The sequence below is a fragment of the Engraulis encrasicolus genome, chromosome 5 (genome assembly GCF_034702125.1).
Source record: "Engraulis encrasicolus isolate BLACKSEA-1 chromosome 5, IST_EnEncr_1.0, whole genome shotgun sequence".
In the NCBI taxonomy this organism is placed as follows: Eukaryota; Metazoa; Chordata; class Actinopteri; order Clupeiformes; family Engraulidae; genus Engraulis; species Engraulis encrasicolus.
In genome coordinates, this window is record NC_085861.1 from 7,572,751 (window position 1) to 7,592,750 (window position 20,000).

The 20,000-nt window shown below is 46.6% G+C and overlaps 2 protein-coding genes across 2 annotated transcripts in view; one reads left to right on the top strand and one right to left on the bottom strand.

Annotated features, from left to right (window-relative positions):
• glipr2l (GLI pathogenesis-related 2, like) overlaps nt 1–4,065 on the top strand; it is a 12,059-nt gene extending 7,994 nt beyond the window's left edge. The window contains exons 4-5 of the mRNA XM_063197973.1: nt 1,188–1,265; nt 3,647–4,065. Coding sequence (XP_063054043.1) covers nt 1,188–1,265; nt 3,647–3,807 — 239 coding nt within the window. The 3' untranslated portion in view covers nt 3,808–4,065. The remainder of the gene's footprint in view (nt 1–1,187; nt 1,266–3,646) is intronic.
• A 2,548-nt stretch (nt 4,066–6,613) lies between these two features.
• Nucleotides 6,614–20,000, bottom strand: part of nacad (NAC alpha domain containing) — a 37,335-nt gene continuing 23,948 nt past the window's right edge. The window contains exons 2-9 of the mRNA XM_063198616.1: nt 15,660–20,000; nt 15,134–15,364; nt 14,019–14,110; nt 10,089–10,163; nt 9,083–9,229; nt 8,314–8,442; nt 7,049–7,171; nt 6,614–6,837 (exon numbers count right to left, since the gene is read on the bottom strand). The exon at nt 15,660–20,000 is cut by the window's right edge and continues 1,035 nt beyond it. Of these exons, the coding sequence (XP_063054686.1) occupies nt 6,823–6,837; nt 7,049–7,171; nt 8,314–8,442; nt 9,083–9,229; nt 10,089–10,163; nt 14,019–14,110; nt 15,134–15,364; nt 15,660–20,000 (5,153 nt within the window). The 3' untranslated portion in view covers nt 6,614–6,822. The remainder of the gene's footprint in view (nt 6,838–7,048; nt 7,172–8,313; nt 8,443–9,082; nt 9,230–10,088; nt 10,164–14,018; nt 14,111–15,133; nt 15,365–15,659) is intronic.

Consider the following 20,000-nt stretch of genomic DNA (forward strand, 5'->3'; position numbering starts at 1 on the left):
AGCTGGTGCCGGTGCCCGCACCAGTTAGTTCGGCACTAAAGTGCTTACTTGCGAGGCGCCCGTGTTCATACCGGCTCTGAACTTTTTCTGCGCGTGACTGTGTTACCCGGATGAACTTGCTGATGGCCACGTTTTCGTCACAGTTCAGAGAGAAAAAACACTTTTTTTGCGTTGCGGACGAATTTCTGGTTCGTGAATGCTAAGATATATGGCGTGAACACGATGGTCAGTTCTCAATTATATGCGGGAGCGGGCATGGTTCTCAGTCAGCCTGAATACGAACTGCTGAGAGGCATTCCGCACCTCTGAATGTAGTTCGTACGTAGTGAAGCTAATGCCCATGAAAGGTGTCAAATGAAATTAAAAAGTGCCTTACACCTTGTTACAAGTCAATGTACCACACTGTAAGACATTGGAAACCAGTTAAATGTAAGAAAGTAAGTTACCCCTGCTGCCTTAAGTTTGTGAGTTAACTCAACTCTGCATGTAGACTTAACTCAACTCAAGGCTTTCTCAAGTTGAGTTAACTTACAAACTTAAGGCAGCAGGGCAACTTACTTTTTCACGCTTAACTGGCTTCCAATGTTTTACAATGCACTGACATGTTTTCGGAAATACACTATATTATTTAAAGTTAAAAATTGCTTAGTGTTGGTTTAACACCGGATAGGGAGTTAACATCGGATGTCAGAGTTAACGACCTGAAATTACTCTCTTTCACTCTCCCTGTCTCTCTCTCCTCTCTGTCTCTCTCTCTCTCTCTCTCTCTATCTCTCTCTCTCTCTGTCTGTCTGGGGGAATGTTGTCTTTAGCCCTTGGATGCTTTTGTTACTCCTCAATTACCAACTCTGCGTGTCGAGCTATGATTACTGTTGTGTCAATCTCACTATGGTGTGTGTGTGTGTGTTTCTGTGTGTGTGTGTGTGTGTGTGTGTGTGTGTGTGTGTGTGTGTGTGTGTGTGTGTGTGTGTGTGTGTGTGTGTGTGTGTGTGTGTGTGTGTGTGTGTGTGTGTGTGTGTGTGTGTGTGTGTGTCTGTGTGTGTGAGAGAGAGAGAGAAGTGTGAGCTGCGTCTTTTAACACTTTCGGTTTCTTGTTTGATTTGTGCAATGCAAGTGTTGTCGCTTATACATACAGTATGTGCTGGTGTATTTACGGCTGGTGGGATGTCTGCTTGTGAATGTTTCAGGGAAGGACGTGTCTGATCGCTGGTATAATGAGGTGCAGCAGTACAATTTTAACCGTCCTGGCTTCACCTCTGGAACTGGTGAGTATGCATACTACACACAAACACACACACACACACACACAAACACACACACACACACACACACACACACACACACACACACACACACACACACACACACACACACACACACACACACACACACACACACTTGGAGCCAAAACTACACACATACACACAGATCGGTGAGGGCAGTTTTGCAATGTGTCACCCAAAGCCAACCCTGCATGTGCATGCCTGCGGGCTCGTGTGTGTGTGTGTGTGTGTGTGTGTGTGTGTGTGTGTGTGTGTGTGTGTGTGTGTGTGTGTGTGTGTGTGTGTGTGTGTGTGTGTGTGTGTGTGTGTGTGTGTGTGTGTGTGTGTGTGTGTGTGTGTGTGTGTGTGTGTGTGTGTGTGTGTGTGTGGGTTCATGTGGGTGTAAACATTTTCTCGTGTGAATCAGCCGGGACCGCTGAACATTCCTGTGCACAATGTCATCACCTGAGAAACTCCTTCCATTTGTGTCATCGCTCCTGCCGCTCCACTTCCTGGCAAAGCCGATGACTGAGGCGTTTTGGACATGGAGGGGGGTGGACTGGGGGAGAGGGGAGCTGAGGGGGGAGGTGATGGACTGGAGGGGTGGGGGTGGGGATGATGGTTGAAGCGGAATGGACTAGGCAGGGCCAGAAGGGGGGGGGGGGGGGGGGGGGTTGGGATGAAGCGTTTTGGGGGGGGTGGGGGTGAGGGCTGTGGCATTTTGGACTGTTGGGGCGAAGAGGTGGGGGGGAGAGAAGACTGTGATGTTTTGGAGTGGGAGCATGGGGGGTGAGGTGACATTGGGGAGATTAAGATCGGGGATTGGGGTGGTGGAGGTATGGGTTGAGGAGATGGGTGGATACGTTTTGGGGTGGGCGTAAGGGAGAAAGGGGATGGTGGAGGGGTAAGCGTTTTGAGGTGGGGGTTCAGGAGGCAGTAGGCTGTGTGTGTGTGTGTGCGTGTGTGGGGGGTGTCATCATCCTGACTGCAGCATAGCGTTTTGGGGTGCGGGTGAGGAGGCAGGGAGATTGGATGGGGTGGGGATGAGGAGGCAGGGAGATTGGATGGGGTGGGGATGAGGAGGCAGGGAGATGGGGTGTGGTGGGGGTGAGGAGGCAGGGAGGTGGGGTGGGGGTGAGGAGGCAGGGAGATGGGGTGGGGATGAGGAGGCAGGGAGGTGGGGTGGGGATGAGGAGGCAGGGAGGTGGGGTGGGGATGAGGAGGCAGGGAGGTGGGGTGCGGGTGAGGAGGCAGGGAGATTGGATGGGGTGGGGATGAGGAGGCAGGGAGATTGGATGGGGTGGGGATGAGGAGGCAGGGAGATGGGGCAGGGTTAGAGTTTTTCTATTGGATGGGCTCCCTCTCTCCCCACGTCCTCCCTCTCAGGGTGATCATTCGTCTGCATACTCTAAATATTTATCTTGGCTGTCATCAGCTGTAGCCAGCGGCATTGGGGTTTATGTTATTCAAGCACGGACACGGACACACACACACACACACACACACACACACACACACACACACACACACACACACACACACACACACACACACACACACACACACACACACACACACACACACACACACACACACACACACACACACACACAACCACACACACACACACACACACAGGGCCACCGTTGAAACACACACACACACACACACACACACACACACACACACACACACACACACACACACACACACACACACACACACACACACACACACACACACACAGGGCCACCGTTGAAATTCCTGGCCCAATCCCTTCCGGGGGTCCAGGTAACTTGTGATTTAGTGAATTGTTTGGAAGAAATCTGTGGCATGGTTTTGAATCTTCTGAACCTCTACTGTTAAATAGGACTCTGAAAATGGGCTCAGCCTGAAATGTCTGTTGCCCCAGTTTATATACACAGATTTTCTTTGGGTTGCACTTTACTTGACGCCGGTGTCATATGCATGTCATTACAGTGTCATAACAGTGTCATGGCACAGTTATGTACGTGTCATAAACATTATGTCCATGTCATAAACATTTTAGGACTGTTGACCTGACATTCGGTTATGGCAAAGACAACCTAGGTTCATGCAACTTGAAGGCTACGTACGTACGTACAGTATACTCACATTGAACTTTGACATCCATAGACACCAATAGAGAGAGAATAGAAATGAGAGCATACTTTCCTCTCTCCAGTATCTGTCACATGAAATACAAAGTTATATATCTTTCAATTCTCATGATAATTCCATTCACATCTCTCTCTCTTTTTCTCTCCCCCACCCATTCTCACTCACACACACTCTCTCTTTTTTCTTTCTCGCACACCCTTCCCCTCTTTCTCTCCTCTTTCCTCTCTGCAATCCTCTGCTAGGTCACTTCACGGCAATGGTGTGGAAGAGCTCCCGTAAGCTGGGCGTGGGGAAGGCCGTAGCGTCGGATGGCTCCACATTCGTGGTGGCACGCTACACCCCCGCCGGAAACATCGTCAACCAGGGACAATTTGAGGCTAATGTGCTGCCACCGAGGAGCTGAGGAGAACCACCACTCTCTCACACCCAATGCATCCAAATATTTCAATATGCAGACTTCCATCCTCCACTTGTGCTTGTGGCCTTGCATTTTGCTGCCGTTCCGCCTCCGTGAGAAAACAATAGTTTCCCTGCTGCTAATCTAGCCAAAACAATTTTTGGGGGACTGTTCTTCATTCACTGTCCCGATTGCAACTGAGGAAAATACATTAGAATTGTGCTTTTGCAAGATATTAAATTGATTTTCTGCCGTGGATGACGTCATCATCAGGTCACAGGCAGGCAAGTGAGCAAGAGAGGACGGAAGTCCGCATATTGGAATCCACCCATTGACGAAAAATGGCCAGGCCCTTCAATTTATGACACCAAATGTTACCCCTTTTGAGCCACATAATGACGCGGTCGCCTAGATCTAAACCTCTCCCTAAAGCCCAACCATCAATGAAACCCTTTTGCGTCAAGGGGGTGCCTTTGCATTTAACGTCACTATGCAACTATACAAAGGGCTCAGTACCTTTGTCATCATACAGTATGTATGGTGTGTGGTGTAATGATTCGTTGCGGTGGGAGAGAAGAAGGACGAGGAAGAAGAAAAGGAATGAGGAAGAAGAGAAGGACAAGATAGGAAGAACAGAGTGAAGGAAGGAGGATACAAATTCAACACGAAAGACTGAATAAATGGTACAAGAATGTGTGGAAGAGGAGGAGAAACAAAAAAAGATGATCAGAGTAGCGGGTCTATAAACATGGAATTTTGGCATTTTCACCCCGGAACAGTATGCTCTACTATGAAATTCTATTTGGAATATTATTGGACAAGCGTAATGTGACAACAGGTTGATATTTGGCTGTATAAGGGAGATGTCAGATGATGCGCTTAAAATCTGCTCAGAGGTACGGTAGAGTATTTCAGGCTGTCGACAAGGCCACCACCTGTTTATGAATGAATTATTGCCTTTTAACCACTCACCACACCCAGTATTATAAAACACACTCCCTCTTCGTGCCCAACACAATTTAAATCTATAGAACCCAAGCTGCAGTATGTGTTCAAAGTTTGGGGTCAACTATGCCATTGTCATGGAAACCACAAGTGATCATTTAGATTTTATTGGTACGGTACAGTCGTGACATCATATGCCCTTGGAACGAGAATCTCAAGAGCCACATAATGGATTGAATGGTATTACTGAGGGAGTATACAGTATGTTTGTATGGGGTTTTGCACTTTTATACTGATGCCACATCGTGCTAATATCGCCATCGATTTTGTGTGTGTTTTTTTATTGTTACTGCACAACAATTGTCAACTAGTCTCACCTTGACACTGTGTTAATCTAAACCTAGTTTTATTAAAAATTCACTAAAGACCCCATTGTGTGTTTCTAACTGATTTCTCAAGGATATAAGGGACTATGTGTGTGTGTGTGTGTGTGTGTGTGTGTGTGTGTGTGTGTGTGTGTGTGTGTGTGTGTGTGTGTGTGTGTGTGTGTGTGTGTGTGGTGGCGGTCAGTCTCTTTAATATTCATATTTAAGAGCACTTTGTTTTCTGGTAATTGTATCAGTCTGATACTATCAGATGTAATGTATGGCAATAACAATCATTTGGAAGAACAATAAATAATGTATTACAATCTCCTGCAGGGGGCAGTATTGAGCAATAATAGTAGAGATTCTTTAAGTATATAGAGATATGCCATAGGTTTCTATGGGCACCTAACATGACCAGGTTGCGGTCTGCCTAAAGGGGCGTGTCATAATGCTCCTAGCATTGAATAGAACAGTCCTCAGGTCTGCCTAGGTCTGCCTAAAGGGGGATTTACACCCCAATAATAGAACCAGGAGACAATGGGCCAATGGAACCTCTCTCTCTCTACTCTCTCTGATAATAGTTTCACACTCAATGTTGAAGCGGTACCCAAAGGTGTAGGACACACACACACACACACACACACACACACACACACACACACACACACACACACACACACACACACACACACACACACACACACACACACACACACACACACACACACACACAGGCCACCAACGGGGTATGGTGTCCCGGGCCCAGGGAGATAGGGGGCCCCGAATTGGGTCCCCATTACATTGTATGTATTGGGTAGGGGGCCCTGTCAGATGACTTTGTCCTGGGCCCAGCGAAAGCTGTCAGCGGCCCTGCATGCACACACACCTGCCACAGTGGCCATCTAAGCCCAATCTGTAGTAGAGCATGAAACAGGAGTGTATTTTTACTACTGTCCCATCCCGGTCCCAGAAAAAAAATCCCATCCCGTCACATCCTGGACTGGAGTAAAAGAAACGAATCCCATCCCGTCCACTCCCGGGCCACCTTTGTTTCTCAAGGCATGGAGCATGGTCCTTGTAGATGGCCACAGCCCTAATGAAGGCCACATTATGGCAGAAAACGCTTGGCTTTTTAAGCGAATCATTGTAATGTAATTTAGCCAGTCATTTTAAGATTTTTTAAGAGTGCCTTGGACCCTGTCTTTTCCATTTCCAAAGAGTATATAGCCTACCCACCAAGGCCAGTGCCGTAACCAGAGTTGTATAAAGAAGTAGAAGTACTCTTACAGATGTAATTACAACACTAGTGGCATGATATTACCTGTTTTCATCTTTGTAATATCATATTATTAGTGTTGTAATTACATCTGTAAGAGTACTTCTACTTCTACTTTATACAACTCTGCTCTCTTGTTCTGTACAGGTGTTGATGCCTGACAAGTCAACCAAAGGCATACAGTAATAATCACCCACCATCAGGCTGACACCAGTGGGACTGTTTATATAATTTTATTCAGCAGGAAATGGGGACAGTAGGGGTGCAACGTAGCAGCGATATGGGCCAAGGTGCAACCAGCAGGCTGAGGAAGCGTCTCCTCTTCTTCGCTTCTCGCTTCTCCTCTTCTTCGCTTCTCCTCTTCTTCTCTTCTCCTCTTCTCCTGTACTCCTCTTTTCCTCTCCTCTTCTCTTTTTCTCTACTTCTCCTCTCTTACATGGTCAGCTCCTAGTGGGGGGCAGAGAGAGAAAGAAAGAAAGAAAGCATGAGAGAGAGAGAGAGAGAGAGAGAGAGAGAGAGAGAGAGAGAGAGAAAGAGAAAGAGAGATCTTTTTCAAATCAAACAAGTGCTGGTTCCCTCACATACAGGTGTAAGCTATGTGCCATCGCCATATTAAATTCTGAATGTGTTTGTTGCTACGGCCCAGTCTCCGCCTTACCATGATGGCGTTGACTATGTCATTCTTGTTGTGGCGCAGCGCACGGACAGCTTTAGCACGGGACACGTTAGCTTGAGCCATCACCAGCTCAATATCCCTCTGCTCCAACCCTCCTTCATCCACCTGGGGAAGAAAGAAAGAAAGAAAGAAAGAAAGAAAGAAAGAAAGAAAGAAAGAAAGAAAGAAAGAAAGAAAGAAAGAAGGCAGGAAGAGAGGACAGCAAATGAGGACAGGAAGAAAGGAAAAAATAATGAAAAAAATGGAAAGAAAGACATTCACAATGCCTGCGGTGGCTATGATGTGATGGAGAAGATGAGTTGCAGTGTCGGGCTGATGATGAGGTGTTTATTAAAAGGTCATTATACTGAAGGAGCTCTAGGTGCAGCGAAGGGGACGGGAGGGGAGGGGAGGGCAGTTGCTATGGAGATGAGGATTCATCGCTGGACCAGTTCTCTGTAAGAAAGTGATGAGGTGCTGATGCAAGGTTGCGTTAAGTGTTTTGAGAGGTTGCTAAGATACTACCAGGTCGCTACTGTACTGTATATTTGCGTTGACAAAGAGACCAATTCTGAGTGGCCAGTTCTAGGACGTCAGTGACAGAGTTGTGCAGAGAGAACTCACAAACCAAAGGGAAATTGAACTTCTTATTTCGTGAGCATTTCAAATGATGACAACGATGACGATGGCGGTGATGACAATGATGATAGCGATTATAATTATAGTGATTACGATTGTTCTGAAATGATAGAATATATCATATTTTATGAACTGTTTCATTTTAAAGGCCAGTAGGTGGTACAAGTTTTACACCTAACAAGTTTGACTAGCAGGCTTAATGAACCTCTTTAGCTTAGGAATGTAACATACTAATGTATGTCACATAAAAGGAGAATGGAAGCGTTACAAGGATCTAATTCTTCTGAAAAACACAGGTGAACTCTGAACAAGACGGTGAAGGTTGAAACACGTTGGCCAATTTTCTTGTTGCCTCAAATAAGTGAAAATAATGAAACCGGAGTGCCACAGCACTCTAAATTAACACCAGCCAACTGGTCAAATGCTGGTGAAATTTCAGTTTGGCTGGTAGAAAAGAACAACTTACTAGCCACTTTGACCCATTAGTGAGTGTGTGTTTGGCCAGTAAGATGAACATCTACTACCCATTTTGGCTGGTGGTGAAAAAAGTTAATTTGGAGCCCTGATAATAATGTATGTAATGTAATGCATCATAAAGAAATGATAGATGAAAGCTGCTTCCTTCCCACCTCCTCTTCCTCGCTCTCCTCCTTGATGGTGAGGCTGGGGGTGACGTCGGGGATGAGAGGGCTAGGCTCCAGGGGCACCTTAAACTTCTCAGCCGCCGCCTTGTGGACCTGCTGGGACAGATCCTCGATCTGGACACACAAGAACGGGCATAGTAGGATGAGAACATTAATTAACCTGGTAAGACAGTGTTATACATTTTCTATTACTAGAATGACCAAGTTGAAGTGCATTACTGAAGGCCCTGTGTTATGTCATAGTGGTGTAGTGCTATGGTAGTTAACTTTTCAGTGACTATTACAGCGTTCCACTGATGGAACCACGTGCATTATGAGACGACAGGATATGTCCAGTATTTAGCACATTACATTTAGCCTACTGGAGCCACTTTTCTGAGTTGTCTGCAGCGCCATAGAATTCATTCATTAATGCCTAGTTGCATAACTACTACTATCTACTAAAGCTTATGTTTTGTGACTGTTTTGTAACTTAATAATACCACATATCATGGAACTCTTAAAATAATCTAAGAAAATGTCAACAACAGTTTATTTTACATAATTTGCATTAGTATCAACATTTACAGTGTTACAGTAAGTTGACCGGACATTTTGGACCGCACCCAAAATTATCCATATTCAAATCCTACACTGACTTTCCCCATATGCAGAAAAACGAATAATGAATAAAAAGACACACCTTTAAATTCAAGCCAATACATTTAGACAAAGTAGTAAACTGTACACATAGTTTGTGAAAAGTAAATCTGACCTTGGCCTCTCCGAAGACAATGTAGATATCAGAGGCAGGGCTCTTGAAGACATCAGGTCTACTGATGACAAACAGGATGTTCTTGGACTTCCTGATGGTGATGCGAGTCACACCGTGGATCTGTTTCAGGCCCAGCTTGGACATGGCCTGCAGAAGATGAAACACAGGAGACAAAACACAGTGAGCAGCACCAGGGCTGGACTGGGGGGAGAAATAGTGCAGAACTGACTCACTGGTGGGCCCCGCACCCTCGTGGGCCCCTATTTTCAGAAATGTAAAAAGTTACTAATAATATTTTTTTACATTTCTGAATATAGGTGCCCATAAGGTTGTGGGGCCCATCGGGAAATGCCAGCAATGCCAGGTGGCCAGTCCAGCCCTGAGCAGCACCTTGGGTGTCATGTTAGGTGTGGATGGTCCATACCACTTTTCAGATGAACCTAGCTTTTCTCCACCACTTTGTTCACAAATACAATACAAAAATAGCATACTGTACTGTAATGTCCCACCACTTTCCAAGCCAAAGCTACACCTTTGAGCAGCACAGTGCTGTTAAATGTATTTGAAGCAATATTTGAGTTTGAATGTCTGCCACGGCTATGAATCCAGCTACAGCTGTGAATACATGAATCAACACCAATATCCAATATTTACTAAGCATATAAACAGAGAGGTAGAAATTGTAGGTATGTACAGTATATGAAGAGTTTATTTGCAAAACGTTGTATCTCCATTTTGTAGAATGTTGGGAAATTATTTTTTTTGTATTGGGCATTCCGTTGCATTGCATTGCAAAATGCTTTTTATATAGGTTGAAAAAGTATGTTCTCAAAATATTTGAATGGCAAGAATTCACACATAGGTGATAGGATCTTTGAACAGTCATTAATAATAAATAATAAAATGCAAATGTCAAAAATGTTTTTCTGGTGTGTGTGTGTGTGTGTGTGTGTGTGTTGCGAGACATTGTGCAGTGTAGTGCGATATATACGGACATCTGTCTCACCTTGCGCGCTTTCTTTTCACTGCGACTCTGCTTCGCTTTGTTTAGATTTTCATCCGCAGGAGACGTAGAGGAACACTGGCGTGGGACAAAATGAGGGAAAGGGGACATTAGTGTGGCAATCTGAGATAATAAACCATGATACAGTAAGCAAGAGCAATCACAGATGACAACCTGGCTGGCCCCCTTAAAAAGCAGAGAAGACGCGCTCACACCATCGCCTAAAGATTGTAACAGTTCTTAACTGGGTGCTGAATCCCACATAAACCATAAATTAATGAAAGAAGCGAAGGACAGCACTCTTCAGATTTTTTTTCTCCTTTGTTTATTCACCCACCAACGTGTCGGGCTCGGGCGAATAAACAAAGAAAAAGATCTGAAGAGTGCTGTCCTTCACTTCCTTCATTCAACCTGGCCCCCTTGATACAGTAAACAAGAGCAATCAGAGAAGATGACAACCTTGCCCCCCTTGCCAATGTGTGATGCATGTAATGTTGTGTGTTTGGCGCCACCCTTAGGCGAACGGGCAAATAAATAGGCAGACCGACAAACAGAGAGACAAAGAGAAAGAAAGGGATATACCTGTCCCAACCCCCTTTGGGGGTAACACAGTAAAAAATTGTGTTGATACAACACTTATAAAGTACACCAGAACTAAATAAACACATAGAGGGTGTTAAATCGACTTTGTAGTTCTGAATTGACACTGCATTTTTACTATGCAGGTAACAAAGACTAAGCCCAAATCTGACATGAAAAACAGTATAATGTGACAGAGAAAGGGTGACAACAAGTGACAACAATAAAGGACAGCCATGTGGACTCATATACAAGGTATTAATAGAGGATGTCAAGGCCCATAGGGAAAATTCAGTATATAAAACTCATTCATATGAGGACTAGGCCTACATAATTCTTCTATGGCGTACACTATAAAGGTGACACATACACATGGTAATGGACACACACTTTCCATGCGTATTATAATGCACTCTCAGTGGCATGAGTGCTTACTTATATGGCACTGGCACACACAATAGAAGTGCCTCCTTTCTTCTAAAAGATTTGACAAGATTTATATAGCCAGGTAAGTTTTCCTTATATCTTTCCTTTATTTTATTTTTTATTTCATTAAATGGAGAGATTTGTTATGATCAGTCAACAGAGGTGTTTTTTGTAGCCTGCCGCTTGAACGTGCTTCGCTAATGGCCCTCACTGGATCAGATCCGAATCTGCTGAGGCCCAGAGGCAGAGACTGCATTACATCACCTATCGGGAAATGGTGCCCAGAGAAGACATGCACCAAATGCCAATTCCTGTAAGAGGCTTTCACTAACTCTCTCCAGGAAGGGAGTCTGTGCTGTATCCCTGATACAGACATACTGTAGACAGTGTTTGTGCCACCGGGGACGCCGACAGAGGGGGAACAAAGGGGACCGCTGTCCTGGGCCCAGGGACAGAGGGAGCCCGGAATTGGGTTCTCATTACATTGTTTGTATTGGATAGGGGTTCCTTGCATTTAACTGTCCTGGGCCCAGCCACTATATACTGTACAAAGTATAACGCTATGGGAAATAAGGTGGGTGGTAATCAATGCATCAATTTCCGCTGCTGTATCCAACGTTTTTATCTCCTCTTTGTCCTATGTAGCTGACTTGATTCGCAACAGTATTGCCTTCTATGGTTCTATGCTGCTTGTGATTGGCCCCCATCCAAGACATTTGCATTTTCGTCTGATTAACGTTTTATTTCTTTGTTAACTAATTCAAAACAAATTCTGCCCCTATGTTAACCCGTTAAAACAAGGCATTATACATTTTTTGTTACCAGAATGGCAATGACTGAGTCGTGGTGCATTACTAAAGGCCCTGTGTTAAGTAGAGTGTACAATGGTAAGTAGAGTTGTACTATGGTAATTAACCTTTCAATGACTGTTGTAGTGTGCCCCAGATGGTACGGCGTGCATTATGGGGCTACAACATACTGAAGCTGGTTGTAAAGACAACGAGAACAGAACCAGAATTATACAATCATCTTGTACCAGCAAAGTCGGGTGTGGATGTGTCTTTTCCCCCCTGCACTGACTGCATACCGATCAGCATTTAGTAGCCTTCCCTTTCATGCAGATGGGATCGGTAGCGCTGGCCCATTCAATATTTGCTGAAAACCTTACAATAGTAACTACATCATAACAACATTGCTATGACATTGTCAAGAGTCTGAACTAACAGACGAGGGACGCTGTTGTACGTGGTGAGGCAGCCGTGGCCTAGTGGTTAAGGAGTTGGTCTTTCAATCTAGGGGTTACCGGTTCAAATCCCCCCTGACCTCTCCCTACATCCATGGATGAAGTGCCCTTGAGCAAGGCATCTAACCCCACATTGCTCCAGGGACTGTAACCAATACCCTGACAAATAATTTTTGAATTTTGAATAAATGAAAGCATCAGCTAAGTGCAATGTAATGTAATGTACAGCGCGCTAAGCTCCCCACATTTGGGGCTTAAGTTGCCCACGGGGACCCCGGTTCGAGTTCGGCCAGGGTCATTTCCCGGCCCTGCCCTGTCTCTCTCCCAATCATTTCCTGTCGACTCTCACACTGTCCTATAATAATAAAGCCCAAAAAGCCCCGCAAAAATACTTAAAAATAAAATAACAGATTAAGACATGGTCCCCATTTTGGGCACACAAGGTTATAACATAGGCTCTGTATGAAAGGTACTTATCAATAGGGTTGCCAACTATCCCTTGAAATATGGAATCGTCTTGTATTTAGAGATAAAAGTACGAGTTCCGTATTCAGGGTTCCCACTCTTTTTCAAAAATCATTTTCCAGGATATTTCCAGGACATTTCCAGGACTATTTTTGGATAATTCAGGACAGATATTTCATCCGTCGGACCCACAATTTGGACATACACAGCGACACACAATGCAGAGTCACTTTCTTCTTCTGCAGTTAGTACTAAGGAGACTAGTGATAGGAGGGATTACATTAAACACTGACAACTGGATCTCCTCTCTTGACCAATTTTGCGAAGTTACAGAGTTCAGATTTTATCCATTATGGCGTTGCACCCACTGACCATGAGCACAGTGTCTTTAAGCAATGTCCTCGGACTACACCTGACCCAATGCATTTTACAATTTTTTGTAAGGAGGTGCTAGCACTGCCTATTTGTAGGCCTATTATGACCGTAAGCAGGTTTTCGAGAGATATATAACGCCATGATATCAGCTAGCGACTTTTCAGCAATCCAACTAGCGACTTCTAGCGACTTTTGGCAACACTGAGTCAAAGAATATGACTGTGTATAAGTGCAATCAAAGATGGCAACCTGACCAAACTGTGTGTAATAATGTATTCAATAGGTGGATATAAATTGAATCGTCATGTCTAGACTCGGAGAAGAGTAAAAATTATACCACAAACAAAATCGGGAAAAAGTTAAAGGAAACAAAATCCAGGACAAATATTTTTTTCCAGGACATTTGGTGAATTTCCAGGACTTTCAAGGACTTGAAAACACATCTCTAAATTTCCAGGTTTTCCAGGTTTTCCAGGACGTGTGGGAACCCTGGTATTGAGCTGAAACGGGACACGGGACATTAAAATGCAGAAAATTACATGTAAGAATTACACATTTTTGACCCCCAGACCCCACGTGAAAATAAAGTGTTTTTCCATTGATAGTTGCCTACCCTACTTATCAAGGAGAGAGAAAATGCTAGCTGTGTTCATTAAGTACCATCTGGCTGAGGGTGGGCAAAGGGTCAGCTGTCCCAGGCCCAGACAGGGGGGGAGGAATGCAGAAATGGGTCCCCATTATAGTATTGTATCTATTGAGTTGTGGGGGTGCTTTCATATGACTTTTTTTTCTCGGCCAAAGCTGTCAGCAGCCCTGACTACCATGCCCCAGTTTGAGACACCCACCTGTGGATCTGCAGGTCTGTGGAGCAGGGGCCCATCTGCCTCCTCCAGAGCTGGAACTGACCCGTCGCTATCTGTGTCATTGCAGGAGCCCACTGCGAGAGAGCAGTGCAGATGGAGAGAGAGAGGGGAGGCATGAAAAGAATAAATAGGCACAGTCATAATAATAAACAGCAGGGGTTTATTTTCCTGGGTCAGACTATGCAGTGTCTTCGCTTCCCAAGTTTGGATGCTGCTGCTACCGTAGCTGCCCCAGCCAGCGTTTCCTTGTAAAGTTGGCTTTATGAATGAGATCGTAATGTCATTATAACGAGGCTGACATGATTAAATAAAGGTGAAATATGAAATTAATAGACATGCAGACTGCAGTCAGTTTGTGCTATTTATTCTCACAAGAGAATAATAGCATTGCCTTACAGAGGAGAGGGAGACGGTTAGGGAGATGGTCTAGCAATCAAAATGTTGCAGGTTTTAAAATGACTAGTAGACTACTAAGAAGAGTATTGTGTCATTCGTGCACACATGGATTCTTTGAACGGCTTCTAAACGTGAGCGATGGGAATCGAATCCCTGCTGGGAGACACTCTTCCGTTTTTTCTTTCGCTTTGAGCAAGTGACCTTCACGTGAGTACATAGTACATAACATAAAAATACTACTAAAAATACTCTACCTCCGAGACTGGCAGTAAAGTCTTTAGGAGGAAGAGAACAATCAGTCGTTTTTTGGACAACATGAACCAGGGGTGGCTCCTTAAACCACCTTTTTAACAATAAATATTTAAAAAACACTGATTAAATATTAAAATGCCGTTCAAATGAGCCAGCTTTTTTGAAAGACTTTTTGAAAGGAACGAGCCACTAAGATGCATATCTCGTCCAAGAGCCATAAATCCCATCTCTGGTAGAGAAGATGTAATGACTAAAGAACATACAGTGGGGTTCGTTCGTCATGAAGCAGTGATGCTTTTGCTAGGCAGCGCGCATGTGCACGTTGCCTGTTTCATCCTTCTGGTTAACCAGAATGCGTCAAACTGGCAAAGTGTGCATGCACGCTGCCTAGCAAAAGCATTCCTGCTTCATCACGAACGAACCCATAGAGACGTTTTGAGTCCACTTACGGTTGCTCCTGAAGGACACAGCCATGGAGTCCGAGTACTTGTCGTTGTAGCTGATTGGACAAACGGACTGCCTGTCGATCTGTTTCTCGGGCAGGTGTGTGACTTGTGCTGAGGACTGAAGGGCAGTACTGGATGGTGGCGATGCTCTCTGATTGGTTGATCTGGACTGTGTGGGCGTGTAGCTCTTCTTCTTACTTCCTGTGGCAGGACCTGGTAAATCACCAGGGCCGTCTGTGGATACATGAGTTGGACCACTGAAGCACTTACACAGCATCATACACGTGACATGGCACATACTGTACCTTAACTAAGTCAACAGAGAATTGTATCACATACTGTACAAATGCACACACAAATTCAGACATATGACACAGACACAGACACAGACACAGACACAGACACAGACAGACGCGCACGCACGCACGCACGCACGCACGCACGCGCGCGCGCGCTCACACACACACACACACACACACACACACACACACACACACACACACACACACACACAGGACTGACCTCTTACCTTTTCCACGATTCTTTTTAGACTGCAGGGTGATCAGCTCTGCCTTCTCCTGCCTCCCATTGCTTTCCTGCACCGGCAATGACACGGGCTCACTGGTAGAAAAGGATGAAGGATGGTAATGGCGGACTGAAGGCTGCTTCTTGGACCGCTGTGAGCTGGACATTTTAGGCTGGGACTCCTGTATGGCCGTGTACAGATCTTCCTCAAAGTCGTCCGACGAGATGCCCGGGGATGGAGAGGATTCTGAAAGTGCGGACCGAGTTGGGGTAACGGGCGATGGTGAGAATGCGGTCGTGACAGGAGAAGCGCTGGAAGCGGGCGCTGAGGGCTGGTTGCTCACGATGTGGTTGTCATTTATGTCTCTTGTGCTTCCTGGTTGACATATCAATGTTGGGGTTGTCTGTGATGAGTTAGTGGTGGGAACCCCTGTCTTTGAAGCCAGTTCTTCTTGGGTTACTGTGGTGGGGCATTGCTTTTCAGTAAGTTCACTATCACTTTCAAATCTTGAGCATTGTCCTAAATTGACTTGCTGCTGGGATGACTCTGCAATGGTCACATCAACATTTGCAGTCCACTTGTCTTCTCTTGTGGACTTCTTATGATCCCTTTGCTCAGTGTCAAGTTCTTTTGATACGGCCTTTGTGGACTTGGCATCCACTGATTGACTTGCAGCACTGTTCTCAAGTGCTTCCTCTACCTTACTCTCGTGTTTAGTGTGGCCTAGTGCCAAGGGGATTGCTGGTTTCTCCTCGTCCTTTTTGTCTGCATTTTCTTGAACAATCATTATGTCGTGCATAGCTGTGCCGTCTCCCATCACCCTCTGCTCCTGAGGAGACTCATTGATTGGCTGTTGTTTCTGAACAGCTGATTCCTCGACAGTTCTCACTTCCTGCTTAAGATCAGGCTTGAGTTCTGCTTGACTGTGAGGGCCCTCTTCCTCAAGGATTTGATTTGGTTCGCTGCCCTTTTCCACACTCTCTGTCAGAGAGGTGATTTCATCCTGTGCAAATGTTCTGGCGGAGACTTCCTGTTTGTGGGCAAGCTCGTCTCCTTTGATCTCCTCCTCCTCATTGATCTTCCCTGAGCTTTGAACAACTCCAACCTTATCCTGCTCTCTCAAGGCCACAATAGTCTTTGGTGTCTTGATTTCAGGTCCTTTGTCCATACTCACAATTGAGTCAGATTGTTTGCGGTCCTCAGCCCTCGTACGAATGGCTTCTTCTGGTGAGGACTTCTTCAGTGTAGCGCTGGTGGAGGCATCTTTGCCCTCTTTATCAAAGACACTTAACGGAGAGGCATCACTCGATTTCTTTCTGGGCATAAAGTTGCCAAACGAGCCACCAGATAATGACAGTACTGTCTCTCTCTCTGGCACAACAGGCTGACTCCCCGTCTGGATAGCATGTCTGGACATGCTAGTGTTTTCTTCCATGGCAGCATTCAAATTGGCAGGCATGTCTGAGGTGTCTATTTGTGTTCCTGTCTTAGGTCCTTCTGGGGATACTGGTGGTGAAGCGGTGCTGGGTATATTCTCTGCTTTGCTTTCCTCTACACTAGCACTGCCTGTGCATATTTGGAGCTCTGAAATTTCAGATGCTTTGTCATTGTCTACCAGCCCCTCCTCGGCAGGTATGTTGAGTGTTGCTTCTTCTGCGGAGAGCTTTGCGACACATTCTTTCTCCGGAAGATTTAATTGAGTAGAACCAATAGAGGAGTGCGGGTCCTCATTCACCACATCACCTGAAAGAATGTTGAATTCCAAACAGTGAGGTTTTGTACTAGATAGCAGCAGCATCTCTGTGTCTTCTGCATTTGTGCTGCCTTCGTTTTTTGTCAGGCTGCTGCTGCTGCCATCCTGGCTCTGAAGGTTGTTGATGTCATCCTCGGGAAACCGAGAGCTGCCGCCCTCTCCCCCTCCCGCCTCAGAGAGATCCTCAATTGACTTCCAGCTAGCCAGATTAGACTCCAGGACATCGACATCTAGTTTGTCAGGCAGGTCGGAGAGACTGATGTTGTCATCTCTGTCTCCAGCAGCAATGTTGCAATGTGTTGTGGTGGTGGTGGTCAAAGAATTACCAACTTCACACATCAGTACATTTTCAGCCTCAAAATCACAGCACTTGTTGATTGGAAGCGGGTCCCCTGGTGCCCACAACGTTGGGAGGCTTTCCTCTGATGCAATGTTGCTTTCAGAATTCTCCTTTTTGGGTGAAATGGTAAGAATGCTGTAGGGTGAACCAGATAGGTTGAGACTGGGGTCCAGACTGAAGTCATCGGTGCCAGGCTGATTCTCTGCAAGGTTGTCCTGGTCGAGAGAGTGCTCGGAGGAGGGTGAGGCGTACGTCGCTGTTAGGTTATCAGGGATGTCGGAAAGTTCTGGGTAGGCACACACTGGGATGTTGGTGGGACTGCACTCGTCTTTGGGATAGGCCAGCAGGGGCACCCCTTTATTTAGGTCATTCGTGGCAGTCTCGTCCAGACTCAGAGGCATGGGGTCAATGGGGTCAGCGCTGTTGCCATTTTGGTTATCGAGTTCCAATTCAGTACTGAACGCAGTGTCACATGTCAAATCGCCTGCAGCAGCGGCGCCCAGCAAGCAGGGATCCAACTTGCTGCTGCAGCTGTCAGCGGACTCTTGGATGGGTTCTGTGCTGGGAACCGAGTTTTCATCGATCGCAGCCGTTTTTGCTGACAGCAACTCATCTGTCTGTGAAAGTTGGGTACAGCTTACCTCAGCTGTTTCTTTGGGCTTTTCTGCTACAGGCTCCTCTTGCAAACTACTACTGTCTTTGCACTCACTGTTTTGTTCGGCGTCCTCCCCTGGTGTTGGTGTGTCTAGTGACGTGGCAGTTGAAGATTCACCCTCTTCTGGTTTTGCATCTGACCCCATTGTTTCAGCCACTTTGTCAGCTGAAGGTTCATGGTCTTTCACCGGTGGCGAATCTGACGACCCTGACGATATCTCCATGTCACTTTCACTCCCAGATGATTCTGGGTGTGCGTGGGCCACAGGCTGCACGGGATCGTCTGGGCCGGGGAAACTCTGCGCGAGTTCGGCGTGTCTTTCCGTGCTGTACAGCTTTTCGTCATCCTCACCATTGTACGAGGCAGAGTCCACAGATTCCTCCGTGTCGTCTTGGTAGGCAAAAGATTCATCCACGCCCTCGTTTATGGAGTTTTCCGATAGCGAGTTCAGGAAAGACGCGGACGTGTCCTCCTCGGTCGGATCCTCACCTGCCCTCAGGTCCACTCCCTCTCCCGACACCCCTACAGCCTCGCCTTCTGCCTCTATGTCCTCCTCGTCATCCACGTTGTCGTCATCCTCGAAGTCATCGTCCACGTCTCCTTCATCCTCCCCTGCAGCGTAGGCGTCCACATCATTCCCCGGTTCGTCTTCCGTCGGGAAGAGTGTGATCTCCATTGAGTCTGCCTGGAAGATCAGACTGGCGTGTGGAGGGAGCATGGAGGCCAGGATCATCCTCTCTCCACCCGGCCCGTCGTCTGGAGAGGTGGGGCTCCCAGTAGTGAAGTGTGCAGTGAAGGAGGACGAGCTCATGTCTCCGTACAGACTGTTGTTGTCTGTGTCGGAGACCTCCGAGGAGCATGTCGCGGGTGTCATGCTGCCTGTGTCCACTCCTGCTGTGCTAGCACTGGTTAAATGCTGTGAGAAGGGGAGGGAGGAGGACGTCATAGCGGGACCAAAGTCCTCCTCTGGGCTGAGGGGAGCATTCTGTCTGGCAAAGTGCTCAGAGACGTAGGCATTCAGGTCCAGCTCCAGAGCCGTGGTTGGGTCCTCGTGAGTCTCTTCACTGTGCAACTCTGGCTTTGAAGCAGCAGTAACAGCGGCAGCACCTTGACTGTCTGCAGGCACGACAGAGCCAGAGCCGGAGCTGTCACAATGATCCTCCTCCTCTTCCAGTGTGTCTGTGCTCCTCCCACTGCTGTTTCTGTGAGGAGATGACACCTCCTCAGACCTCCTCCACTCGGGTTGATATTCTACCTCCTCGTCCTCGTCCTCCACTACATCTTCATCATCCATACCGAAAAACAAGGCCCCGGGAGGCTTACTGTCACTGTCCAGCTTTGAGAGGCTGCTGCTGTTGCTGCTCTCTCTCTCACTGCCTGCTGCGTGGTGGTCCTCCCCCATCTCGTCTCCAATCTCTGACAGCGAGCCGACGTAGCAGGCGGGGGCTTCCTGCAGCTCGGCCTCCGCGATTAAATTAGGGGAGCAGGAGTGGGAGGTGCTGGAGGTGAAGGAGGACGTCCAGCTGCCCCCTTCGGCCGTGATGTAGGAGCCCGAGGGGGAAGTGGGAGGGGAGCACAGGTCGAAGGACTCGTCCG